At 39.3% G+C, this 23,022-nt stretch overlaps 1 protein-coding gene across 2 annotated transcripts in view; it reads left to right on the top strand.

Annotated features, from left to right (window-relative positions):
- The window catches only part of ZEB1 (zinc finger E-box binding homeobox 1), a 100,746-nt gene extending 81,354 nt beyond the window's left edge, over window positions 1-19,392 (top strand). For both annotated transcript variants that reach the window (XM_061587902.1, XM_061587903.1), the window contains exons 6-9: window positions 9,517-9,622; window positions 11,153-12,963; window positions 14,537-14,717; window positions 16,905-19,392. In XM_061587902.1, coding sequence (XP_061443886.1) covers window positions 9,517-9,622; window positions 11,153-12,963; window positions 14,537-14,717; window positions 16,905-17,455 — 2,649 coding nt within the window. In that variant the 3' untranslated portion in view covers window positions 17,456-19,392. The remainder of the gene's footprint in view (window positions 1-9,516; window positions 9,623-11,152; window positions 12,964-14,536; window positions 14,718-16,904) is intronic.
- The last annotated feature ends 3,630 nt before the right edge of the window (window positions 19,393-23,022 follow it).

Below are 23,022 nucleotides of genomic sequence, written 5' to 3' on the forward strand. Positions count from 1 at the left end.
TGTGAAATTATATAAATGTGTGAAATAACATAATGGAAGCATATTGTAAAACTAAAATCATAAGAGACGAGAGTAACCTGGGGCCATCACTGCTTCTAACACCATCCGGATGCGGCTACGGCATGAGCAATTACAGATTGTTGTATAGATATCACACCTCAGAGATGTTCTGGCAGGCAGCCAATATACAAGGAATATACAGTGTCTTGCAAATAACATGAATTGGTCAGACACCAGCACCTGGCTAACATAAAATTAAATAATAAATGTATTTATTAAAAGATAAATATATATGTTTTTCAGGGCACAAACCCTTCCAAGGCAATTCAATAACAGTACGTTTTGGGGCAAAAAAATTTTAAATTCTTCACTCACAATTGTGTTTGAATTTATATACCCTTACAATATGCAGTGTGTTTTTTAATCTTAATCTTGCATGGCCAGAAGGAGAATTTAGGTATAAGCAGTTTAGTTGCTCTTGTACAGAATCCTGATTTAGCATTACATTCAAACCAGGGGTCCTGGTTTAAAACAACCAGCCTCAATCTATGGTTTGAAGTTGGCTTGTTATGAAACTTAACAGAGTTTCCTTTTAAATCAGGATCCCTGGTTCCAACATAGCTGGGGGATTCTATATAAGTGAAACCAGTGGTGGCTTCTGCCCATTGGGGATGATTGGGTGGTGGTCAGGGCAGCTAATGGCAAGCCTGGAACCAGGGAGTCATAAGAGGTAAATTTGTTCTGTTTTTTTCCCTTTTTGCAAAGATACCTACCTCCAATTATAATTAATCTTTACATATAGTGACAATATTTCACCCCTAGTGAGGAGAACAGGAACAGTTATTTTATCATAGGCAGCCCAATCCAATGGAAGTTTACTTGGAGGTCAGCCCTGCTTAATGCAAATAGGACTTTCTCCCAAGAAAGTGTATATTGGATTGCAGTCTTAGGATTCACCTCTTTTTCTACTGGACTCGTGTCTGTGTCCCTAACAGCAGCCTGACATGCAGAAATTAAACAGGTGCCATTCTTCATCAGTGGCAGGGAAATCAAGTTCCAGCCCAAGGTTTGCAGCTATACTGAGAAGGGGACTTACTCCTAAGTGCAAAGGAATGCAGGCCTCATAGACATGTTTTTTATATCAGGCTACTGCTAAACACAAAGGATTCTCCTGGATTCTCTGTGTCAAGCTTGACATGGCATTGGTATTATGAGGAAGAGGGTGGACGCTGTCTGCTCCTTAGGCTATTGATTGCAATTTTGTTGCAAGATGCCTCAGGTCATACATTTGCAAATTGCAGGGGACAAGTAGGGCTACCATCTTTTCTCCTCATAGGATTCCTGTGCTTTTAACAGCTGCAAGAGAGGCAGATAATTAACAGGTATAGCTTCTCCAAGAATGTAAATTGGAAGCCTGTTCCATGCATCAAAATGAACAACACTAGTACAGCTACATAATTTTAGACTCTGGACTTAATAGACCCACTTACTTCAGATGCAAAGTACACAAAGATCACACAAATCAATCACTCTCAGAATTCAGCATCCTGAGGGTCTGTTGATATATGAAGCTGAATGAAGTAATAAAGGCTTTCTTTTTCTGTTTTTTAAAAACTCTCTGGCATAGAAAAATAGTACGTCAGGGAGAAACCTAAATTGAACCCTTCTCTCTGACATGCTGCTTTTCTATGTGCATGGGGGTGTATTTTTTTAAAGCATTCAAGCACATTCTTTCCCCAATCTGCACCTAAAGTGATACAGTCCAGAAAAGCTTTATTTATTTCATTTATGACATGTATATCCCACCTTTCCTCCTTTGAGCTCAAACCAGCTGTAAGTTTCTCTTGGTCCCCATTTTATTCTTGTAACAACCCTGTGAAGTAGGTTAGGCTGAGAGAGACTCGCCCAAGATCACTTAGTGATGTTCATGACTGGATGGAGATTTCATCCTGGGTCTTCCTACTATATTAAAGGCCATAGCACATTGGTTCTAAAGCTGAATGTAATATTTTATATGTATAGGTGCACACTTAGAAATAGTTACCAGAAGTTAAATTAAACTAGAAGTCATAGAATACAAGCTGATGTCCCATCCAAATTATTCCAGTAAACAAATTCTTCAATTAATTTGCACCCTACCCCAGATCAGTAACTCCAATTTCTCAAAAGGTTCCTGCTTCAGATCAATTTCAGTCCCCCTTTGATTAATTATCCCCCAATCACCTCTAGATGAAGTTATTTTAAAATGTATCCAACCAAATTAATACCCTACTCCATAGTAACCCAGAGAACATATATATCTCACCTTTCCTGTTGTGACTTCAAAGCAGCTTTACGTTTCTTCCGCTCCCCATTTTATTCTCACAATAACCCTGTGAGGTAGGTTAGGCTGAGAGAGACCGGCCCTGCAAAAAATCCTTACATACTTACAACTGGAAAACATTAGTGCTTACAGCTGCATTCCTAACCTCATTTACCTGGGAGTAAGCCCTCTTGATTTCAGTAGGATTTACTTCTGAATAGACATGGTTAGAATTGCCCTGTGAAGCTGTACATCCATTTATTTGGGAACAAACCTTATTGATTTCAGTGGGATATATGCTGAGTTGACATGTATTATAGGGTTGCACTGTAAGAAGAGAAATGTGAGGAACATAGAGCAGATTAAGTCAGGAGTAAAGAAATAAGAAATAATGATTTATTTATTTATTTATTTATTTATTGCACTTGTATACTGCCCCATAGCAGAAGCTCTCTGGGCGGTTTACAGCAATCAAAAACATTAAAACAAATACACAATTTAAAAACATATTTTAAAAACAATTTAAAACACAATTTTAAAATTCAAAACAATATAAAAACAATTTAAAAACACATGCTGAAATGCCTGGGAGAAGAGGAAAGTCTTGGCACCAAAAAGATAACAGTGTTGGCGCCAGGCGCACCTCGTCAAAAACATCATTCCATAATTTGGGGGCCACCACTGAGCAGGCCCTCTCCCTTGTTGCCACCCTCCGAGCTTCCCTTGGAGTAGGCACCCAGAGGAGAGCCTTTGATCTTGAACGTAGTGTACGGGTGGGTTCGTATCGGGAGAGGCGTTCCATCAGGTATTGTGGTCCCAAGCTGTGTAAGGCTTTATAGGTCAAAACCAGCACCTTGAATCGAGCTCGGAAACATACAGGCAGCCAATGCAAGCGGGCCAGAGTCGGTTTTATATATTCGGACTGTCTGGTCCCTGTTACCAATCTGGCCGCTGCATTTTGCACAAGCTGCAGTTTCCAAACCGTCTTCAAAGGCAGCCCCTCGTAGAGTGCATTGCAGTAATCTAATTTGGAGGTTACCAGAGCATGGACAACTGAAGCCAGGTTATCCTTGTCCAGATAGGGACGTAGTTGAGCCACCAATCGAAGTTGGTAGAAGGCACTCCGTGCCTCTGAGGCTACCTGAGCCTCAAGTGACAGAGATGGTTCTAGGAGAACCCCCAAGCTACGAACCTGCTCCTTCAGCGGGAGTGCAACCCCATCCAGAACAGGTTGGACATCCACCATCTGGTCAGAAGAACCACCCACTAACAGCATCTCAGTCTCTCTCTCTCTCTGGCTCACTCAACGAGAGTAAAAAAAAATAAAACGCCCAGAAAGGGCATGGTGCAGGTCCCGCATTTTTCTGCCTCTAGCCCCCACCCCCTCATTATCAGAATATTAAAAATAAATTGGAATAATACTATTTCCAACTTATTGAGAAGTGGCTGCTCAGTATTGACTGCTCAGTCTTGACTTTGTGATGTTCTAGAAGACTCCCCCCCCCCAACAGCCACAAAATGAAAATGCAGATCTCATTGATCAAGGTAATTGAAATTGAAGGCACAGTGCACCTGATTAGAAGGCAGAGCTTTCAGAACTGCAATCCAAATCCTAAGCTAGGATAGAGACACACTTGCAGTTGTGCCAGTTCCAGTGCATCTCTCCTCTCTTTTCTCAAAACGGGGGCACACAAAGCTAGTCAAACTCTGCCCCTTTTTACTCTTAAAACTTTGTAGAATCAGTTCCAGTGCATTTTTTTTAATTCAGCTTCAGGGAGGTTTCGCAATTGATTGGTAGATTGACCCTTATGTCTTCCAGTTGTGCCCAATGGAAACTCTTTGCTGCAGGCAGAGACAGTGATTGGCCCAACACTTTCCTGTGGGCGGTCCTGAAAGGTCTGAAGGCAGCAGTGGGAAGAGAGGTGTGGCCGGCAGAGGGCAGAGTCGCTTTAAAACGCAGCCAGAAAAACAGTTCTCCCTTCTTTAGTGGTTAGCGTGCCCGCAGCCTTACTTAATGGGCCCTGAAGGGGTCATGTGAATGGCTAGTGCTACTGATCAGTGAAATGAAGGACATAAAGAGATAAATGTAAGAGCAAAGGAGTCCTTCAGCCCTGCGTAATCCTTTCCTACCTATATATAAGGGTTGTTGCTTTTTAAAAATGGAGAGGGGGGGAAAAAGGGGGAAACACCAAAGACTCCAAAAAGGATATTTGTAAAATGTTTCCAAAACAGTTTATTAAAATGACAAGCCCAACGCATTTCGGCCATGTTATATTTCGGCCTTCGTCGGGGCAAAGGTAAAAAATAACTTTTTTCTGAAGGGATTTCGAGCAGTGTAGCCAAAGATTCTTTTTTATTGAAGAAAATGTCCAAGTCCCTGACAAAGGCTGAAATATAACGTGGCCGAAATGCGTTGGGCTTGTCATTTTAATAAACTGTTTTGGAAACATTTTACAAATATCCTTTTTGTCGTCTTTGGGGTTTCCCCTCTTTTTTTCCCCTCTCCTGACGCATCAGACGCCATCCACTTTTGCTGCACTTTTTAAAAATGCCCTCCTACCTGCTTGAAGGCAGGGGTGGGAACTGCTCTCCATACCCATGTTTTGTGATTGACTGTAATGTGCAGAGAACAGATAGAAACAACTCCAGAGAGTTTTTCAGACTTCTCAGTAAGTGGACATTTAAGGATATGAATATGAGGACAGGAAGAACAGGTTGAACTATGATTTTGGGGGGTGATTTTGATCATTTGGAGGGACTGACACCTGGGCAGGCTGAGGTTGATGGGGCAGTGACCCATTTGCCCTAATGGGTCAGTGTCCACTGAGTGAAACTAAACTCTGCCAAAGTTGTCTCCTTGGTTGCCTTGGAAGATTGAAGGTGAAAGTACAAGAGCTCCACACTTTGCCTGGGTTCATTCAGGCTTATCCACATAGCAATAAACCATAGTTTAGCAGTCTGTTATTCATAGAAATCATGGCTCTTGTGACTGGTTAGCCATCAGCAGAATTCCATCATGCCCTACAGCTGTTGCTGAAGTATAACTCCCATCAGCCCCAGGAGACATGGCCAACGGCCATGGATGATGGCAGTTGTAGTTCAGCAACATCTGGAGGGCACAGCTGGGATAGCCAACATGGTCCCCTCCCAAATGTTGTTGGACTATAAGTCCCATCAGCCCCAGTCAGTATGGACAATGGTTGGGGATTACGTGAGTAGTTGTCCAACCCCACTGGAGAGCACCACATTGGCTATCCCTGCTCTACAGTTTCAAGAAGCCAACAATAGTCTAATCTTTGCATAAGCTAGCCTGTATTTGATTGCAAAGTCACATCTTGTTCTGAATCTTGGTATTTTCTACTGTCATTTGTACTCTTCAACCTGGAGCCTTAATTTTGGGGTTACAACATTTTTAGTAGATGAATGGACAGTATCATACTTGTGCAAGTACAAGAACATGAGATCAATACTATCCTAGATGAGATCAATTAAGACAGACCTATTCATTTTTATTGGTTCAGTATCTGTGATTCTACCTTTACAAATAAGCAGAGGTAGCAACCAAAATATGTGATCTTAGTGTATCTGTTATGTTGTTTGGTGGCTAGAGATGCCTTATTCCCCTCACAGAGCTGCAGTCATCAGAATTTTCTGGGACTGTTAAACCACTCTGGCCACTGGAACTCTGTCAGGGGAATAGAAGTCTCCTAACAATTCTCAGCATCCTTCACAAACAACACTTCCTAGGATTCTTTGGGGGAAGCCATTAGTGTTTAAAGTGAAAAAAAAATCTGGTGTGGGTGAGGCCCCCTGATTAGCCAAGCCAAACAGCTGTTAGCCTGGCTTTTAGAACACTGACAGTTGGTTCTTAGTGAGCATGCCTGCACTCTCATAGACTCCAATGTTAATTTTCATAAATTAACTAAAAACCAACCATGTATTTTTTTAACTTGCCAAAGATGAAAGTCAGAGTATGGGGCAAGGTCAGTAATAGGATTACAGGTATTCTGTGAACATGGCTGATTTTTCATGAATTTCAACAAATTATGAGACCAGTGACAGAAAAAAGCTCAACAGAGGGTCTGGCTTTTTTATTTGTGTTTCAGATTTAAAGTCTGGATTCTCTCTGAGTGTTTTGTGTATCACCATGGTTGTTAAGCAAGTGTTTCTGAGTTCAGGACTAAAAGTTTTGTAAGAGTTTTGAAATGAGCATATGGAAAGCAGCAGAATGGCATGGGGATTATTTTCAATTTAACGTGACAGAATGTGAAAAATCCTTGCTGGATATAGTATACAGCCACTCCTGTGGCTGTATAAAGACTGAAACTAAATTATTATGATGTCTGAAGTCAAATAAGCACAAGGGTTGTGCTTCCTGTCCTCATCCTGGGGTCTTTAGTGAGTTTAAACAAAACAAAACAGGCTACCCAGCAACAATTGAAAGTGTGATTATCGTCAGGGCTGGCACCAGCCTGCCGCAGGCATGTGGCTCCTGACTGTTCCACCTACCTGTCTCCTGCACGTACTGCATGCGCAGGGCTACCATCAACTAAGAAGGCAGGGAAGGCTTCTTTATGGGGCTGATGCCCCACCACCATCTTGGTTGATGGCACGCATGCACGGTACGCTACGTGCGCACACGTACCTGCCATCAACCAAGATGGTGGTGGGGCATCAGCCCCTTAAAGAAGAATCCACTGCCATAATGGTTGATGGTAGCCCTGCGTGCACAGTGTGTGCAGCAGCAAAGACAGGGGAGAGCTAGGTGGAGCACGTGAACAGGCAGGCAGCCTAGAAGCTCCCTCCCTGCGATCCACAGCAGGGGAGCACTACTGACCCCACACACAGGTCTCACAGACTAACCCCACACACACACACAAGCCCTGACTCTTGAGCTGAAAAGGTTCTTTTAAAAACATTGTTTGACTCAACTAGTTTGGTTATAGTCTAGTATTTGTCAAATTTGTCAAACATGTTGCTTTAGCTGTCTCTCAGGGTCTCTTTTTGTAAGATGTACTTTGCACTCTGTTGGGTGTGTAGAGCATTTCCTGGCCTTATGCTATTTAATGTCATAAACTGAACAGTAAGATAGTTTAAAACAATATCTATTTTAATTCGCTCAATAGCCCTTGGCAAATCCATGTCTCAATCTCAATTAGTTATCTATCAAACTGGGGGGAAATAATGATTTGCCTCATGTTGCTGTTGTGATTATGGTGATGAGGGCTAACACCTTAAATTATTAAAAGGTTAAATAACTGTTTTGTTACCCAGGCTTTTGATGTCTGTTTTTACACAAAGTTGCTCTTTCTGTTAGGCATATTTAGTAAACCATCGATCATTTGTTTAATTATTTTAAGTTTTCATAATTGCCTCCAATATTTTACAGACACTCTCAACTTCCTGGTGTCTGTTAGGGTATCTGTAGGTATAGGTCATGATATCAAATTAGCAATCTTTGTTTCACTTGTTTCTTCTTCATAATAAGACTTGCTAGATATTTTGCCATGTGATCTGCAGGAGTAGTTCAGTTCCATTAAAGAGGACTTTTCATTGCAAAGTGTTGGCAAATGCCTGCTCACACCACAGATTAGTATTTATAGGGATACAATCCAACCATAAATAAGCACTTTTAGTTCCAAATCAATGGGACTTAAAAAGAGTTAATTTTGACTATATGGTCAAATATTACCTAGTAAAATATCATTACTTCTGCACCATTTTTTGTTTCATAATACTGTGCTTGCTGTGATATAGTTTTCTTTTTATTAAAGCAAATCCAAATTGAAAAGATACAAACTATATGTCATTTATCTCAGTTGTTGCAGAATGGAACTGAAATTTTGTGAATTTCTAAAAGTGCTAACTAGACATAATAGAGGGCTCAGTCATTTTATCTGGACGACAGGAGCAGTCACTCAGATACACATGCAGGGTGTTGTTGCCATGTATATTCACTTCAATGTCAGATACAGTTGCTTTTCCTAATATTAAAGTGCGTTGGGCAGCCCTTGCTTGTGTGGTATTCCAATGCTTCCTTCCATTTCATACAAATGTTTTCCTGTGGATCCTCTGTTGTTAGGGTGCAACAATTGCTATATATAGAAGGGAAAATGTATCCAGTGCATAGGCAGAATTAAATGTATTTTCTCATTCTTACCCACAATGTACCATCCTATGCTGAGTAGCTGTGAATGATGCAGTGAGCATGCAGCTTCCACCATTCAAGCTGAAGCCCTGGGGACCTTTGAATTGGAGAAACTTGAGTTCAGTGGCTCAGATTAAATTATTTGTACAACGTAAAGGCTGAAACCCCCTTGATATATTTTTGCAAAAAGTTTCTCAAGAATCAATGTAGACAAGAATTTCTGGAATCTGATCTCTTCTGTTACCATGAACTTAGCTAAATCCAATTAGTTATGTATTTATCAAACATGTTTTAAATGTAGGAAAGAGTTTATATTTCATCGAATGGTAAAAAAAATTACCTATTACAAAAACAAGTCTTCAATAATATCTTAATTCCACCTCTTATCTGTTGATACACAAGAAAAATAAGAATGCCTGAAAAGCTAAATCATATTGCAGATGTTGTACAATGTGGTGACGGGTTCTTTTTTATGATAGTTACATGGCTTCAACATAACTTATTAATGCTAATTATTAGTTATTTGTGAGCTCTACTAACTTTTGAAATATGATGTCTGTGTATTTATTTGGAGAATGTTTTATGACTGAGTGCATTTGTTACTGGACCATCTTCTCTAGAGCATCCCTGTGATGTCGTTACATAAAGGAATTCGAGGCCAACAGTAAGAGCTGGAAGCATGTAAATGGAAAAATCAAGTCAAATAATTAAAATTTAAATAGGCTTTAATGTTTCTATGTCTCATAACCCAGATTCTTTGGATGTCTTTTACAAATAGAATAAGGGAATGCCTTGCTGAATTTTCTAGACATGTAAATGGTAATACCATCTCTACCTGAAATTTTGATAGAGGGCAAAATTATTTTGTGGCTTATTTTTCTAACTTTGCTCACCTGTGTTCTTTCTAGTTTGCTTTTCACAAGCAATATCTTCAATTATCTGGTGATTTCTTTAACTCTATTAATTTTTTATCTTTTTCTATTGCAAATAAGAGATTCCTCTCATGTGTTTCATTATACCTGTTTTTTTCTTTATCTTCTGACTGATACCACATTCTGTCTTACAGAGACATGTGACTCAGTCTAGTGGTAACCGAAAATTCAAGTGCACTGAATGTGGAAAAGCTTTCAAATATAAACATCACTTAAAGGAACACCTACGAATCCACAGTGGTAAATATCTCAGGTCCTGCTCACCAGTATAGAATGTTTTTTAGCCTTTTCTACTACTTGCTATGTTAAAACTATAGCAACATATTGCCTGCAGTATAAATTATGTGTTTTGAAGTGTTGAACATAATTTGTCAGCAATCAGATAAAATATATGTAGTAAACACATAAAAATAAGTTCTGGAGGCTCTATACAGAAAGGCTTCTTATACAGTAAAACAATTCGTTGACTATAAGGCCTCTATTTTGGCTAAATGGTAGGGTGGCATTAAGTTGTTTCAGTCATTGGATATCTGGTGTTACTGCTGACAAACAGTTATTTTTATTATAACTACTATTGGGTTGAATCCAAAGGTGTCTTCCATTCATGGATTGTTTTATGCCTTGTACTCTGAGAAAATGAAAATAAATCCAAATGCAATGCAGCTTACATAGCAGCTGACAAAGGAACATAAGATGCTCCCTTATAGTGAGTCAGTCCATTGGTCAATCTAGCTCAGTATTGTTTACTCTGACTGGCAGCAGTTCTCGAGGGTGTCAGGCAGGAGATTTTCCCAGACCTACCCAGAGAAGCGGGAGACTAATCCTGGGACTTTCTGCATGCAAGACAAATGCTCTACCACTGAGCTATGGCCTTCTCCCAAGCAAAAGTATGAGAAAGTTATAGACCCTTCTTGATATATTGAACTGTGTGACCTCTTCAGCAAGTATTTATGGAACAGCACTTGCAGCTATTTTCTTTCTGTTTGGCTAAATGTTTGGTTCCACACAGCTATAGCTGTCACATAGCTCATGTCATTCATGTTTCTAAGATTTTGCCTTTTAAAAAATAATAATAAATTGCCCTTTTCTAAGAAGTTATGTAGCTTATTGATTCAACTGAACTACTGACACCCATAAATCCAGCAGATTAATAGAACCTTTGGACGTTTCTTGCTTGTTTGATATGCAGATTTTATAAATGCAGGAAATCCTGATTTTATAAAGAAAATTTAGCACAATCCAGCAAAAGTTAGTAGTCATTAAATCCCCATCTCTGGAAAGAAAGTGCATAGTTAAATGTTTAAGTTCCATTGGTGAGAGTTAGTGATAGATAACATTCATTGGCTTGTGCCTATTGTATTGTTTTTCTGAAGGCTTTAATGCAAAATTACTTGAAACGATAGTGTGATTTTATATAGGCATATGAATTGGCTTATTGCTAGTTTTGCATCTGGAAATTTGGGGGAGTTGCTGTGTCAGTACCGGGCAGGATCCAAAGGTGGCCTTCCACATGTGGAAAGCACCTGCTGCTGACAGAAGGGCTGTTTTATACTTTGAGTTAGTGTTGTGCAAAAAATGTAAAACCAAATCCAAAGTGATGCATATGCCCTTATGGAAGCATGACTTCTATAGAGCCTGCTTTTGTAGCAGTATGTGAACTCTTGTGCTTGCCGCTATTATCTTTCCAATCTCAATTATTTAGATCCCACTTATGTCTTAATTCAGATTGCTAGATTATAATGGTTCTTTTCTCTTTTTGTATATATATAGGAGAGAAGCCATATGAGTGCCCAAACTGCAAGAAACGTTTTTCCCATTCTGGTTCCTACAGCTCCCACATAAGCAGTAAGAAATGTATTGGTTTGGTGCCTGTGAATGGCCGAGCACGATCAGGGCTCAAGACATCTCAGTGCTCTTCCCCTTCCCTTTCTGCATCGCCGGGTAGCCCAGCAAGACCACAAGTACGACAAAAGATAGAAAATAAGCCGTTACAAGAACAGCTCCCCATTAACCAAATTAAAACTGAACCTGTGGATTATGAATTCAAACCCATTGTGGTTGCTTCAGGAATCAACTGTTCAGCCCCTTTGCAAAATGGGGTTTTTAGTGGTGGTAGCCCATTACAGGCAACCAGTTCTCCTCAGGGTGTGGTGCAAGCTGTTGTTTTGCCAACTGTTGGGCTGGTGTCTCCAATAAGTATCAATTTAAGTGACATTCAAAATGTACTTAAAGTTGCCGTAGATGGCAATGTAATAAGACAAGTATTGGAGAACAGTCACACCAATCTTCTTACATCCAAAGAACAAGAAACAATCAACACTGCATCCATTCAACAAGCTGGACATTCCCTCATTTCAGCTATCAGTCTTCCTTTGGTTGATCAAGATGGGACAACCAAAATTATCATCAACTACAGTTTGGAGCAACCTAGTCAACTTCAGGTTGTGCCACAGAATCTGAAAAAAGAAAATTCTGCCCAAACAAACAGCTGCAAAATAGAAAAGTTACCAGAAGATCTTAGAGTGAAATCTGAGAAAGAAAAAAGCTTTGAAGGAGAGACCAATGATAGCACTTGCCTTCTTCATGATGACTGTCCAGGAGAGCCTAATGCACTTCAAGAATCAAAGCACTATGATATCAAAAATCCCACTCAGCAACCTCAGCTCAGTGGTGCCGAAGCTGAAAAGTCTGAATCCTCTGTTTCACCAGAAACAGGGGAGGCTAATCTATCTCCTGGGCAACCCCCTTTAAAAAATCTTTTATCCCTTCTAAAAGCCTATTATGCATTAAATGCACAACCAAGCTCAGAAGAGCTCTCAAAAATTGCTGACTCGGTAAATTTGCCATTGGATGTAGTAAAAAAGTGGTTTGAAAAAATGCAAGCTGGCCAAATTTCTGGACCATCTTCTGGACCATCTTCCCCTGAGCCTGACAAATTAAAAAATTCTGTTGATAATGATAACCACACAGGACTTGCAACAGCAAGTGAACACCAGGACAGCATATCTAATTCTGAAAGCCCCCTCAAAACAGATCAACCACAGACTGTATCAACAGGATCAACTCAGAATGGTTCACGGAGTAACACGCCATCCCCATCACCTCTTAACCTCTCTTCATCTAGAAATTCACAGGGTTACATGTACCTTAATGAGGGTGTCCAGGAAGAGCCACAAATAGAACCTCTTGACCTTTCACTACCAAAGCAACATGGAGAATCATTGGAACGATCTACTATAACTAGTGTTTACCAGAACAGTGCTTATTCTGTCCAAGAAGAACCATTGAACTTGACTTGTGCAAAAAAAGAACCACAAAAGGACAGCAGTATTACAGACTCTGAACCAGTTGTAAATGTAATCCCACCAAGTGCCAATCCCATTAGTATTGCTATACCTACAGTCACTGCTCAGTTACCTACAATTGTTGCCATTGCTGACCAGAACAGTGTTCCATGCTTAAGAGCTCTTGCTGCCAATAAGCAAACTATTCTTATCCCACAAGTAGCTTATACTTATTCAGCCACAGTTAACCCTACAGTTCAAGAAACACCAAAACAAATGCAGGCCAATGGAAGTCAGGTACCTAAATTTATATATGATTATATATTTTAGTCAATGAGGCAAACCTGTAAGATCACAAAAACTATGGTTGGGAAAATGTAAGTGTTGATTGTGCTAATATTAGGTTATTTTGAATGGCTGTATTTGGCTGATAAAAGTTAAAACTATATTTCTGTGAAAATTCTTCACATGATACACACACGTAATGTGAACAAGACCTTTCCTTCCATATGCCAGGTGCCATTTAGCCTTACTGTGGACTAGATGCAGATTAGGACTAGAACCTGAGACTTGTATTGCAATTCACTTTTTCCACATAGAAATGCCTACACAATGGGACTTACCATAGCCTCTACAATGGTAGTATCACACACACGTTTTATTTGTATTCATTATTCTAAGGCACTTCCAAAATTGTCTAAATGAAACACTAAGTGTATGAAATTTACTGTGGGTCTCTTCACAGTCAGTGCCTGCATTTTAGAATTATGTATCAAAATAATAGTGTGATTACAGCTGTGCTGAATAGCTCTAATTTTGATATACTTCAAAAATGTGCATGTTATCAGAAAATATTGAACTTTCCAATCATTGCATTGTTTCAAGGCTCTTTAGAATTTTTAGGCTTCTCTGGTTACTGCTTGGTTTTACCACCATTTTTCTTGTCCATCATCTTCAACCTTACTGCCCCAGTACCTTTTAATCAGTTGTGTAAGCCACATGATTCTGTTTACATGTGTCTGTGATGTTATCCCATTATGTTGTCGCCATAGCCAATCAGATTAAACGGCAGCAAGGGCAGATGAAACCAAAGACAGTCAGAGAATCAAAACAATGTGAACAAGTTGTATGAGATCTAGTTGGGAGATTAGTAAGATCTGATACAGACACCTCAGCAAGTGCTACCCCCTCTAGCCAAGGACTCTATTAGTACAACCCTCCCTCCTAGCTATGGTTTGGCTATAGCGGTCTTTCTGGATGCTGCCAACATAGAGCCTTCACACTGTCTAAGCAGGACAACCCAACTTTGGCTTGTATGTCTAGGTAGGAGGCAGCTGGAGGGTGGCTTTTATTGCTACATCAGCGTCTGCTATGCAGTAATGCTACTAATAACCTGTGTACTAGATGCAGATGCTAGCAGGCAAATTTTGCCAATACCCAGTCCCCTGGTCCTTTTTTTTTTAATGCTCACGGAGCTGTTTATACCTTGTTCTTCATGTGTTGTAGGATGCACTAATATGTCTCACTGGTCTAAATCCAAGTTTAATCTTAAATTATTAAGGGAAATACTATTTATAAATGATTATGTGGTGCTCACATTATTGTTCAGCTGCACTGCTAAAAAGTTTCTTTTTTAGCTTGTTGATATCATTGCTGGAATTAAAATAACTTTTCTGGGTTTTTCCTTACTAATCAATGATGAACCTTTAGCATGACTATATTAGAAACAGATGCAGATCATTGGAGGCAAAATTAAGCCACTTTAAATACATGCACATGCATCAATCCTTCAGTATCTTGGAAAATTACTTTATTTATTGTGTGCATTACATTTTAATAGGTTTAAGAATTCTGTTCTTTGGTTTCTCAGGATGAAAGGCAAGACACTAGCTCAGAAGGAGTATCAAATGTGGAGGACCAGAATGATTCTGATTCCACACCACCGAAGAAGAAGATGAGGAAGACAGAAAATGGAATGTATGCTTGCGATTTGTGTGACAAAATATTCCAGAAGAGTAGCTCACTCCTGAGACATAAATATGAACACACAGGTATGTGAATGAGAAGCTACATGGCTTAAGTGTATTACTTTCATCCAGATCCCACTGTAGTCATAGGCAACAAGTCACACATAACAGCTCGTGGCCCCAGGTGGGAATATGCATCACCCTTCATGTCAAAAGATACCTCCAGCCTGTCCAAATCAGGTTCAGATGAGCAAGGCTGTGTGAATAGGGTTGCCTATCCAGATGTGCATTTTCATTGACTACAGGTACAGAAGGTTAGCAATACATCTATCTTCATGTTTCGAGGCAAGAACATAACAGGTTGTATCTAATTCATTAATTTAAATTACAATTCATATTTAGAAAATGACAGGATCATAAAACAAGAGAAAGTGATCATTGTCTGAATTTAGTGAAAATAGATGTGTTGGGTGGCCGTATTTGCTATTCATACATTTGCCCCATTCTAAAGTGGTAAGTGGAGAAAATGAGCTGGGGAGAAAAATGCCAGAAGCAACAAAGTGTTGGAAAATCAGGTGAAGGGGGGTGGGAGTGGAATTGTGGTCATCTGAGTCATCACATAACCTAATTGTTTTTGGGTTTTTCTCTGAGGAGAATTAAAAATAACTTCCTTACTGCCATTTGGTTCAGTTTCTGAGCTAATCTTTAGCACCATTATTGCTGCCCAAAATTAGTTTCCCTACCAAGTTAACACCTTTTGATTTTCATATGAACATAAGAAGAGCCTGCTGGATCAGGCCAGTGGCCCATCTAGTCCAGCATCCTGTTCTCACAGTGGCCAACCAGGTGCCAATGGGAAGCCTACAAGCAGGACCTGAGTACAAGAGCACTCTCCCCTCCTGAGGCTTCCGGCAACTGGTTTCAGAAGCATGCTGCCTCTAACTATGGTGGCAAAGCACAGCCATCATGGCTAGTAGCCACTGACAGCCTTATCTTCCATGAATTTGTCTAATCTTTTAAAGCCATCCAAGTTTGTGGCTATCACTGCCTTTTGTGGGAGCAAATTCCACAGTTTAACTATGTGCTGAGTGAAGAAGCATTTTCTTCCTTTTCTGAAACATTTCTGCTCTTGGTCTCCGTGTAGTCCCTCAAATGGGAACTATTCCTACACAGAGACTCACGTGTGGGGCCTCCTAGAAATGCTATTCACACTTGTAGAACTTGGGGCCTAACTACACGTGATGCTATATGCATAGCCGGCAATCGCATCAGGACTTGGAGGGAAAGAAAGATACTCCCCCCCCCGCAGGACTATAATACACAGGGAAGGGGGATTTTACCCTTCCCACCCCAGCCACAGTCTCTGCAAAAACCATCCCCTCACACACACACACAGTCTGAAATTAGCAATTGTGTAAAAGCTACCACTGAAGCCAATGGGAGCTTTTATACTCATTAATTGCATTGGGTGGGGAAGATCAAGGCTGGAGAGAGGTAAAATCTCCCCTCTTTGCACTGCAGTGTGTGTGTCTGGGGGAAATCAATCGCACCCATGCTCACACACTTAAATTAGCAAAACAAAAACCCCTGACTTTATAGGCAGTGATGCATTTAGTGTCGCATATAGCTAGACCTTCACTGAAGAGCAGAGCCAGCGCTTCCCCACTAGCTGCTCCTCTGCACAATGCTCAGAGAGAAAGTAAGAGGGCCTATCCCAGTATTCACTCATTAAAAAGTTTTTCAAAGTGGGAGCAAGGAATGGGGGAGAAATTTGATACACTTCACATTTAAAGGAAACTTCCCTAATTCACACTTTCCGAAACAATATGCGGACTGAAACATAGCCATCCTTCCAAATTCACAGTTCTCCATCCAAATGATGTGTACAAAAACGCATATATTAGTGAAAATAACATAGAAAATTACATTATATTAGGGGAAATAGCATACAAACCTGTATATAATAGGAGAAATGTGCACAAAAAAGCTGACAGATTTTCATGAAAACATTTTTTAAAATAAAATCCCAAACTGATGTGGAAATGGGGAGAATTGAATTTAAGATTGGAAAAATTAGAAACAGAGAGAAACCAGAATTGGCATATTTGCCCTACTGGTAGCCACTTTTGGTTTTGCATTTGAGTGAAATAATTCGTGCTTGTGGTTCAAAAACCAAGCAAATCATGGGACCTCTGCTTGCAAACACAGTAATCAAGCCCCAGTCCCGCAGTTGCACACAGGCCTGGAAGTTATATTGTTTTTCTTTTTCAGGTAAGAGACCTCATGAGTGTGGGATCTGCAAAAAGGCATTTAAACACAAACATCATTTGATTGAACACATGAGACTGCACTCTGGAGAAAAGCCCTATCAATGTGACAAATGTGGCAAACGTTTTTCACACTCGGGGTCTTACTCTCAGCACATGAATCACCGCTACTCCTATTGCAAAAGAGAAGCAGAAGAACGTGACAGCACAGAACAAGAAGAGACAGCACAGGAACACCTCGGTAATGAGCATGCAGGGGGCGGGGCGTCTCCCTCGCAGCTCGACTCTGATGAGAGAGAGAGCTTAACTAGGGAGGAGGAGGAAGACAGCGAAAAAGAGGAGGAGGAAGAGGAAGAAGAAGAGATGGAGGGACCTCAAAAAGAAAAAGAATGTGGAAAATTACAAGAGGAAGAAGAGGAGGAGGAGGAGGAGGAAGAGAAAAGTGAAGGTAGCATGAAGGATAAAGAAGCTGTAAATGAAGAAAGCAGTGCTAAACAAGAAGGTATACAGAAAGAGGAGCCAATGTCAGAAGCAGCAGCAGCAAATCAAGCTTAACTGATTATGTGGTTGTGTACAAGGAAAAGATCCTGGCTAGTAATGAAGGTTGTTCTATAATCTACATGCTTTTCATGGAAGCACAGTAGCCTGTGCACTGTGATTCCTGTTCACTACTGTGTAACAAAAATTTAAAAAGAAACAGAAAATATAAAAAATATATATATCCAGGTGTGCCTGAACCTCAAACCTAGTAATTTTTCACACTTTTCAAAGTTAGGAATTTGTGACCTGAAACAGATTAGAAGAACATGGTGACTTTGGAAGCAGATATTTAACGTGTTGTAGGAAACATGTTTTATTTGATACGTGTTGGACATCAGTTTGTTTTTATCAGTATTAATTTTTTTTCAATTTTTTTGTTGGTTTAATTTTTCAACTGTACAATTGGGAGAGATTTATGTTGTTGTTTTTAATTTTATCAGTGAAACAATTCTGCTGATTCCACTTCAGTATTTTATTATATTTTTTAAAATGTGAGAACTTCTGCACTACAAAATTCCCTTGAGCAGAAAGGTATGATGCAGTTCCAAACAGTGCTTGACTACCTTTGTAAATTCAGCTTAGAAGGTAGCAGTTTAAAACATTTAGATGTTGTTAGTAGAACATGTTCTCATTTAAAGTGTATTGTTAGCCTTAAGAGAGCAGCTGATAGAAGAACTGAAGTTTCTTACTCATGTGGTTGAAAATGTAGTTTGAAATGATTGTGGTGGGGTTCTGATTGCAGGGACTAACAGTGTTAATACTGGTGAGGACAGCCAAGTTGTCAAAATCAGTGTTTGTAATTGTGTCTGGAGTACGTAGTAAAAAATATGAAGGATATGACATGAAGCTTTGTATCTCCTTTGGCCTTATGCAAGACCTTGTGTGCTGTAAGTGCCATTTCTCAGTATTTTAAAGGCTCTGACCAGCCTTTCTCCAATGTGTGGCCTACAATAACTAGCATTTGTTGATTTGTATTGAACTTCTATAAACTAAATCATGGGGGGAAACACTTAGCCATCAGAAAAGTAAAAGCACTGGTACATTTCATAATGCAATTCTTCAGTATTTTTTCGTTAATTACTTACTTGGAGAATTTCTCTATAGTAATTATGAAGGGAAATCTTTCATTTGTTTTCTTGGTTCACTTAATTTCAGACACATATATGATATGTTATTGGGCTCATAAATGTTTCCAAATGTTAGTTATTCTGGACCCCATTTATTGACAATGTTAGCTGATTTTAACCTATCAGTATTATTTTATTTCCTTTAGTTTTTAGATCTGTGCAACATTTTGTACTGTATGTTTTCAAACCTGGCAGTATTAATACCCTTCTTACTGACATATGTACCTTTTTAGTTTTAGAAAACTTTTATATTTATGTGTCTTATTTTTATATTTCTTTATTTATTACACAGTGTAGTGTATAATACTGTAGTTTGTATTAATACAATAATATATTTTAGTATGAAAATTTGGAAAGTTGATAAGATTTAAAGTAGAGATGCAATTGGTTCTCTTGCATTGAGATTTGATTTAACAGTGTTATGTTAACATTTATACTTGCCTTGGACTGTAGAAGAGAAGAATTAAAATGGGAATGTATCAATTTTACAATCGCAATCAATTCATTTTACCTTTTCCCAGTTTTTAATATAAAGCTCTTAAATTTTGAAATTCACTGTATGACTAATAGCATGATGCTCTGCAGGTTTATTAAGAGATTAGCCTAACCATAAAACACTCATTTCCTTAGGTAAACCAAGCTAGAATAATCTTCTAAACAGTGTTGGGAACAATGTTTAACATTTCTGTGCCAATTTGTTCCTGTATTCATGTATGTGAGTTACAAATCTGAAACTTCTTTTTTTTTTTAAGTTCCTTGTTACATCATGGTCATTTTCTAGTTTTCTACCAGACTCCCCATCTCACAATAAAAAGCGTCAACAAGCCTGATTTACTGTCATTATTGCAGAAATAAAGTAAGGAGAGTGTTATTTGACACATTTGTATGGGACATCACTGAACTATGTTTATGTAGAGCAAACAAGAATGACTTTCTCCTTACTGTTATCAAGGCCTGATTCCAGCAGTGATAGCAAAGTTAACTCTACAAATGGAATGGGAGGATTAAGGAAAAGAGAACCTATTGTGAAAAAAAAAGGAACTTTCATCAGTTTCTCTTATTCAGGGAAAGCTTGCATTTCCCCCCCTTGTCGCTATGCTCCCATTCTTTCACATTCTAAAGTATTTTGAATGCATTGCAGTCTTTGCAAGGAGTTGGGGGATGGGGGTATTCATCAGCATTACCCAACAGATGCTTTCAGCAGAAATGTTAAAATATAGACTCATCTACAGCAGCAGTATCTGGCATGCTTCTGGAAGCTTACTTTCCAGGAGATAATTTTGAAGCAATGAGAAAATCTGTAGAACTAATTTGACTAGTGAGTCCATGGACAGAAGAAAGTAGAAGCAAATAGTGTGATCTTTTCTGATCAGGTATGTATTGAAGGTTAACATGATTTAATACAACTGAAAATGAAATAAAGATTTAATGAAAAGTTCTTATATCCTGTAATTTGTCTCATGTCCTTAAGTAGGGGAAAAGTGAGTAAGTTCTACCTGGATATTTGCTTCAGTTTCATAGCTCCAGAACAACTTCTCAAATTCTCAGATTCTGCCTTTCTTCCCTTCCCAACATCATTCACAGAGCTTGTTTTATCCTTCCTTCACAACAACTCTGCATAGTAGATTAGGCGGATGGATTGTAGTGTTTGTCTCTTTTGTGCAGCTGCTAGGGTGCCCAGTGGGACACCCAGCTTTACACATTACATCAGTGTTGAAAGATCTCCACTGGCTGCCTATATACAACCGAGGCAAGTTCAAGTTTTGTTGACCTTTAAAGTTGTAAACAACTTGAGACTAGGATACCTACCAGGCCACCTCCTCTGGTGCAGACCAAGCTGATCTTTAAAATCTTCCAAGGAGACCTAGTTGATCATTCCATGACCAGTGGATTGTCACTTGGTGACAGCACAGAAGAGGGCCTTCTCAGTGATAGCACCCACCCTCTGGACTGTCCTCCCTTGGGTAATTTATGAGGCAGGGACTGCAGTGACCTTTCAGCTCTTTATAGCTGATGTGTTTACTCAGGCTTTCCTGGACTTTGACCCTTAATTTTGTTTTGTTATATACATTGCTCAGTTTTATGTCTAGTATAAAATTGTGTTTGGTTTTCATCTCATTTTTGTTGAGTTTTCAGGAAATGTTTATTTAATGTATTTTAATTGTTTTACATAAACCGCTTAGAGATCTTTATTAAGTGGGTTTTTTTATAAATAATAAAATATTGACACTCTAAAGGCCATTCAGTGAGCTTAATGGCTGAGTGACTATTTGAACCCAGGCCTCTTGGATCCAAGTCCAAACTCTTTTAATCCATACTAGAGTGATCAGCCCATAAGGCTAAAGATCTTAATGCTATCCTAGGGCTTTTCGCAGTAACAGGTATTTCAGATGCATTATAGGGTGGAGACACACTCTTCTGCTAATTGCAGTGCATCTCCACCTCTTTTTCTGAAAATGGGGACACACAATGCTAGTCAAACCCTGCCCCTTTTTACTGTAAAACCTGGTGGGATCAGCTTGAGTTTTTTTTTAAATTAGCTTTAAAGTTATTTCACAACTGATCAGCAGACCAACCTGCTCCTCCTCAGGTATGGCCAATGGAAACACTTTGCTGTAGGCGACTAGTGTGCTCACAGCCATAGTTAAGTTTTGTATAAAGGCTGTTCAGTTTTGGAAACATCTCTTTATATTGTGCTTTGGGGCTGAGAAGGAAGTCAAGCAGTAAAGAAATAATACTCAAAGTTTATTTCATCTTCCATTTCAAATAATGACTTCGGTTGGTTCTTCGTTCTTGAGTCCATTGTTATCATGATCTAAGCCCAGTCTTTGCCTCCATTATAATATCTTTTTTCTCTCCTTTGGGTTTTGTTTGCAGTGATACAGTCCAGATACTCCAAACCATTTTTAAGACTTCAAGCATCTTTGCCATGGTTGTCTTTTGGGAATGTTTCTATGGAGATTTTGGAAAATTTCCATTCTTCAATTTTCAAGCCATTGCCATTTCTGCCCTAGAAGTTCTTTAGTTCTTGTTTCTTACTGATCCTCCAAGTTGACCCAACTGTAACTGAGTTGTCATATCATTAATGTTCTTTTTCATTTCTCAGGAAGGTTTTTAAAGGTTAAGCTTTTCAGTAAAGTTGCCAACTTTGGAAACCTGCAATTCCCGTCTTTTGAACATTTTATGTATTTATTTGCTAGATCTTGAATTCACCAGGGTTCAGTGAATCAGTTTGACTTTTTGTTTAATAAAATTTCTTTTTCAGTGTACAACACAAAAGGGGATGAACTCATTTGAAATGGCTCCAGTGGAAAGTCTCAACACTATAACACATTCCACCAATCAAAATTTATACTCAAAAGTCAATTAAAAGCTTTTTATTTAGCTTTTTAATTTGTAACTTTCATCCATACTGTAGGCCACGAGTGATTGTCAATGAATGAATGAAGGGTGCTGGGACTTGTAGCCTTGTGAGGGATGAACTACAGGTGCCAGGATATTTTGCGGGTAGCCATGTGCTTTAAATCTATGGTGTGGATGTGACCCTAGTCCTGCAGACCTACTCCACTGATATGGAGTACAGGTCCTCTAAAGGGGGATATACTGCAACACATGAGATCAGTTATACTGCAGAAGCTTCACTGCCTGCATATGTTAAGCCCAGATTCTCCCTTCTTTAAACCACTTAAGAAAATGTGCCATGTATATTTGAGATGGAATTCTGTTGCATAGAATGCCTTCTGTAATTTCCTGGGCATACTCCGCTACTGGAATTGTTCATACTCAAGCAGATCAGTGTTTCTGGCCTTTTTAAAAAATTGTGTGGGTGGTTGAGCAGAGGCCAGTGCGAGCTCCGGTTGGTCAAAATGAGAAGGGATGGAGTTGCTTGTTGTGATCTGAACATACTTGCTCCAACCAAAACCTTTGCTTGATGGATCACACCACAAATGCCTATGCAAACTGGGCATTAACTTCAATCCCTTTGTCCTTCTAGTATGAGATACAGGAGTAAACCTCAGTAAAAAAAAGTACAGAGGTGGTGTTTTTCCCATTTCAGCAACAAAAATAGAACAGTTAAAGCCAGAAATTTGGCCTACAGGTTCATATCCCCTCCCCACATTTAAGATATTTATTCTGATGTTTTTCCCTACATTATTTTGCCCTGAAAAGGCTATGTCTGAAAGCAGCAGTTGTCAGCTCACACTGTAATGTGGTTTAATAAGCTAATTTGTCTGTCACCTTTGTTGTTACAATGTTTCCATCATACAGCATCTCACTGCGGTGAATTCTTTCTCATATCAGTAATTCACCACAGTTAAACAGGACCATTGAACTCTGGGCTTCTCAGGCTGCAATTAGCATGCTGTCAAACTGTAGTTAACAGGTACACTAGGTGTACGCATTGGTGTGACCTACTTCCTGAAGCATCTCTTCCTAGTTCATCTCTCTTGTTGG

Source organism: Rhineura floridana, chromosome 10 (genome assembly GCF_030035675.1).
Source record: "Rhineura floridana isolate rRhiFlo1 chromosome 10, rRhiFlo1.hap2, whole genome shotgun sequence".
Taxonomy (NCBI): Eukaryota; Metazoa; Chordata; class Lepidosauria; order Squamata; family Rhineuridae; genus Rhineura; species Rhineura floridana.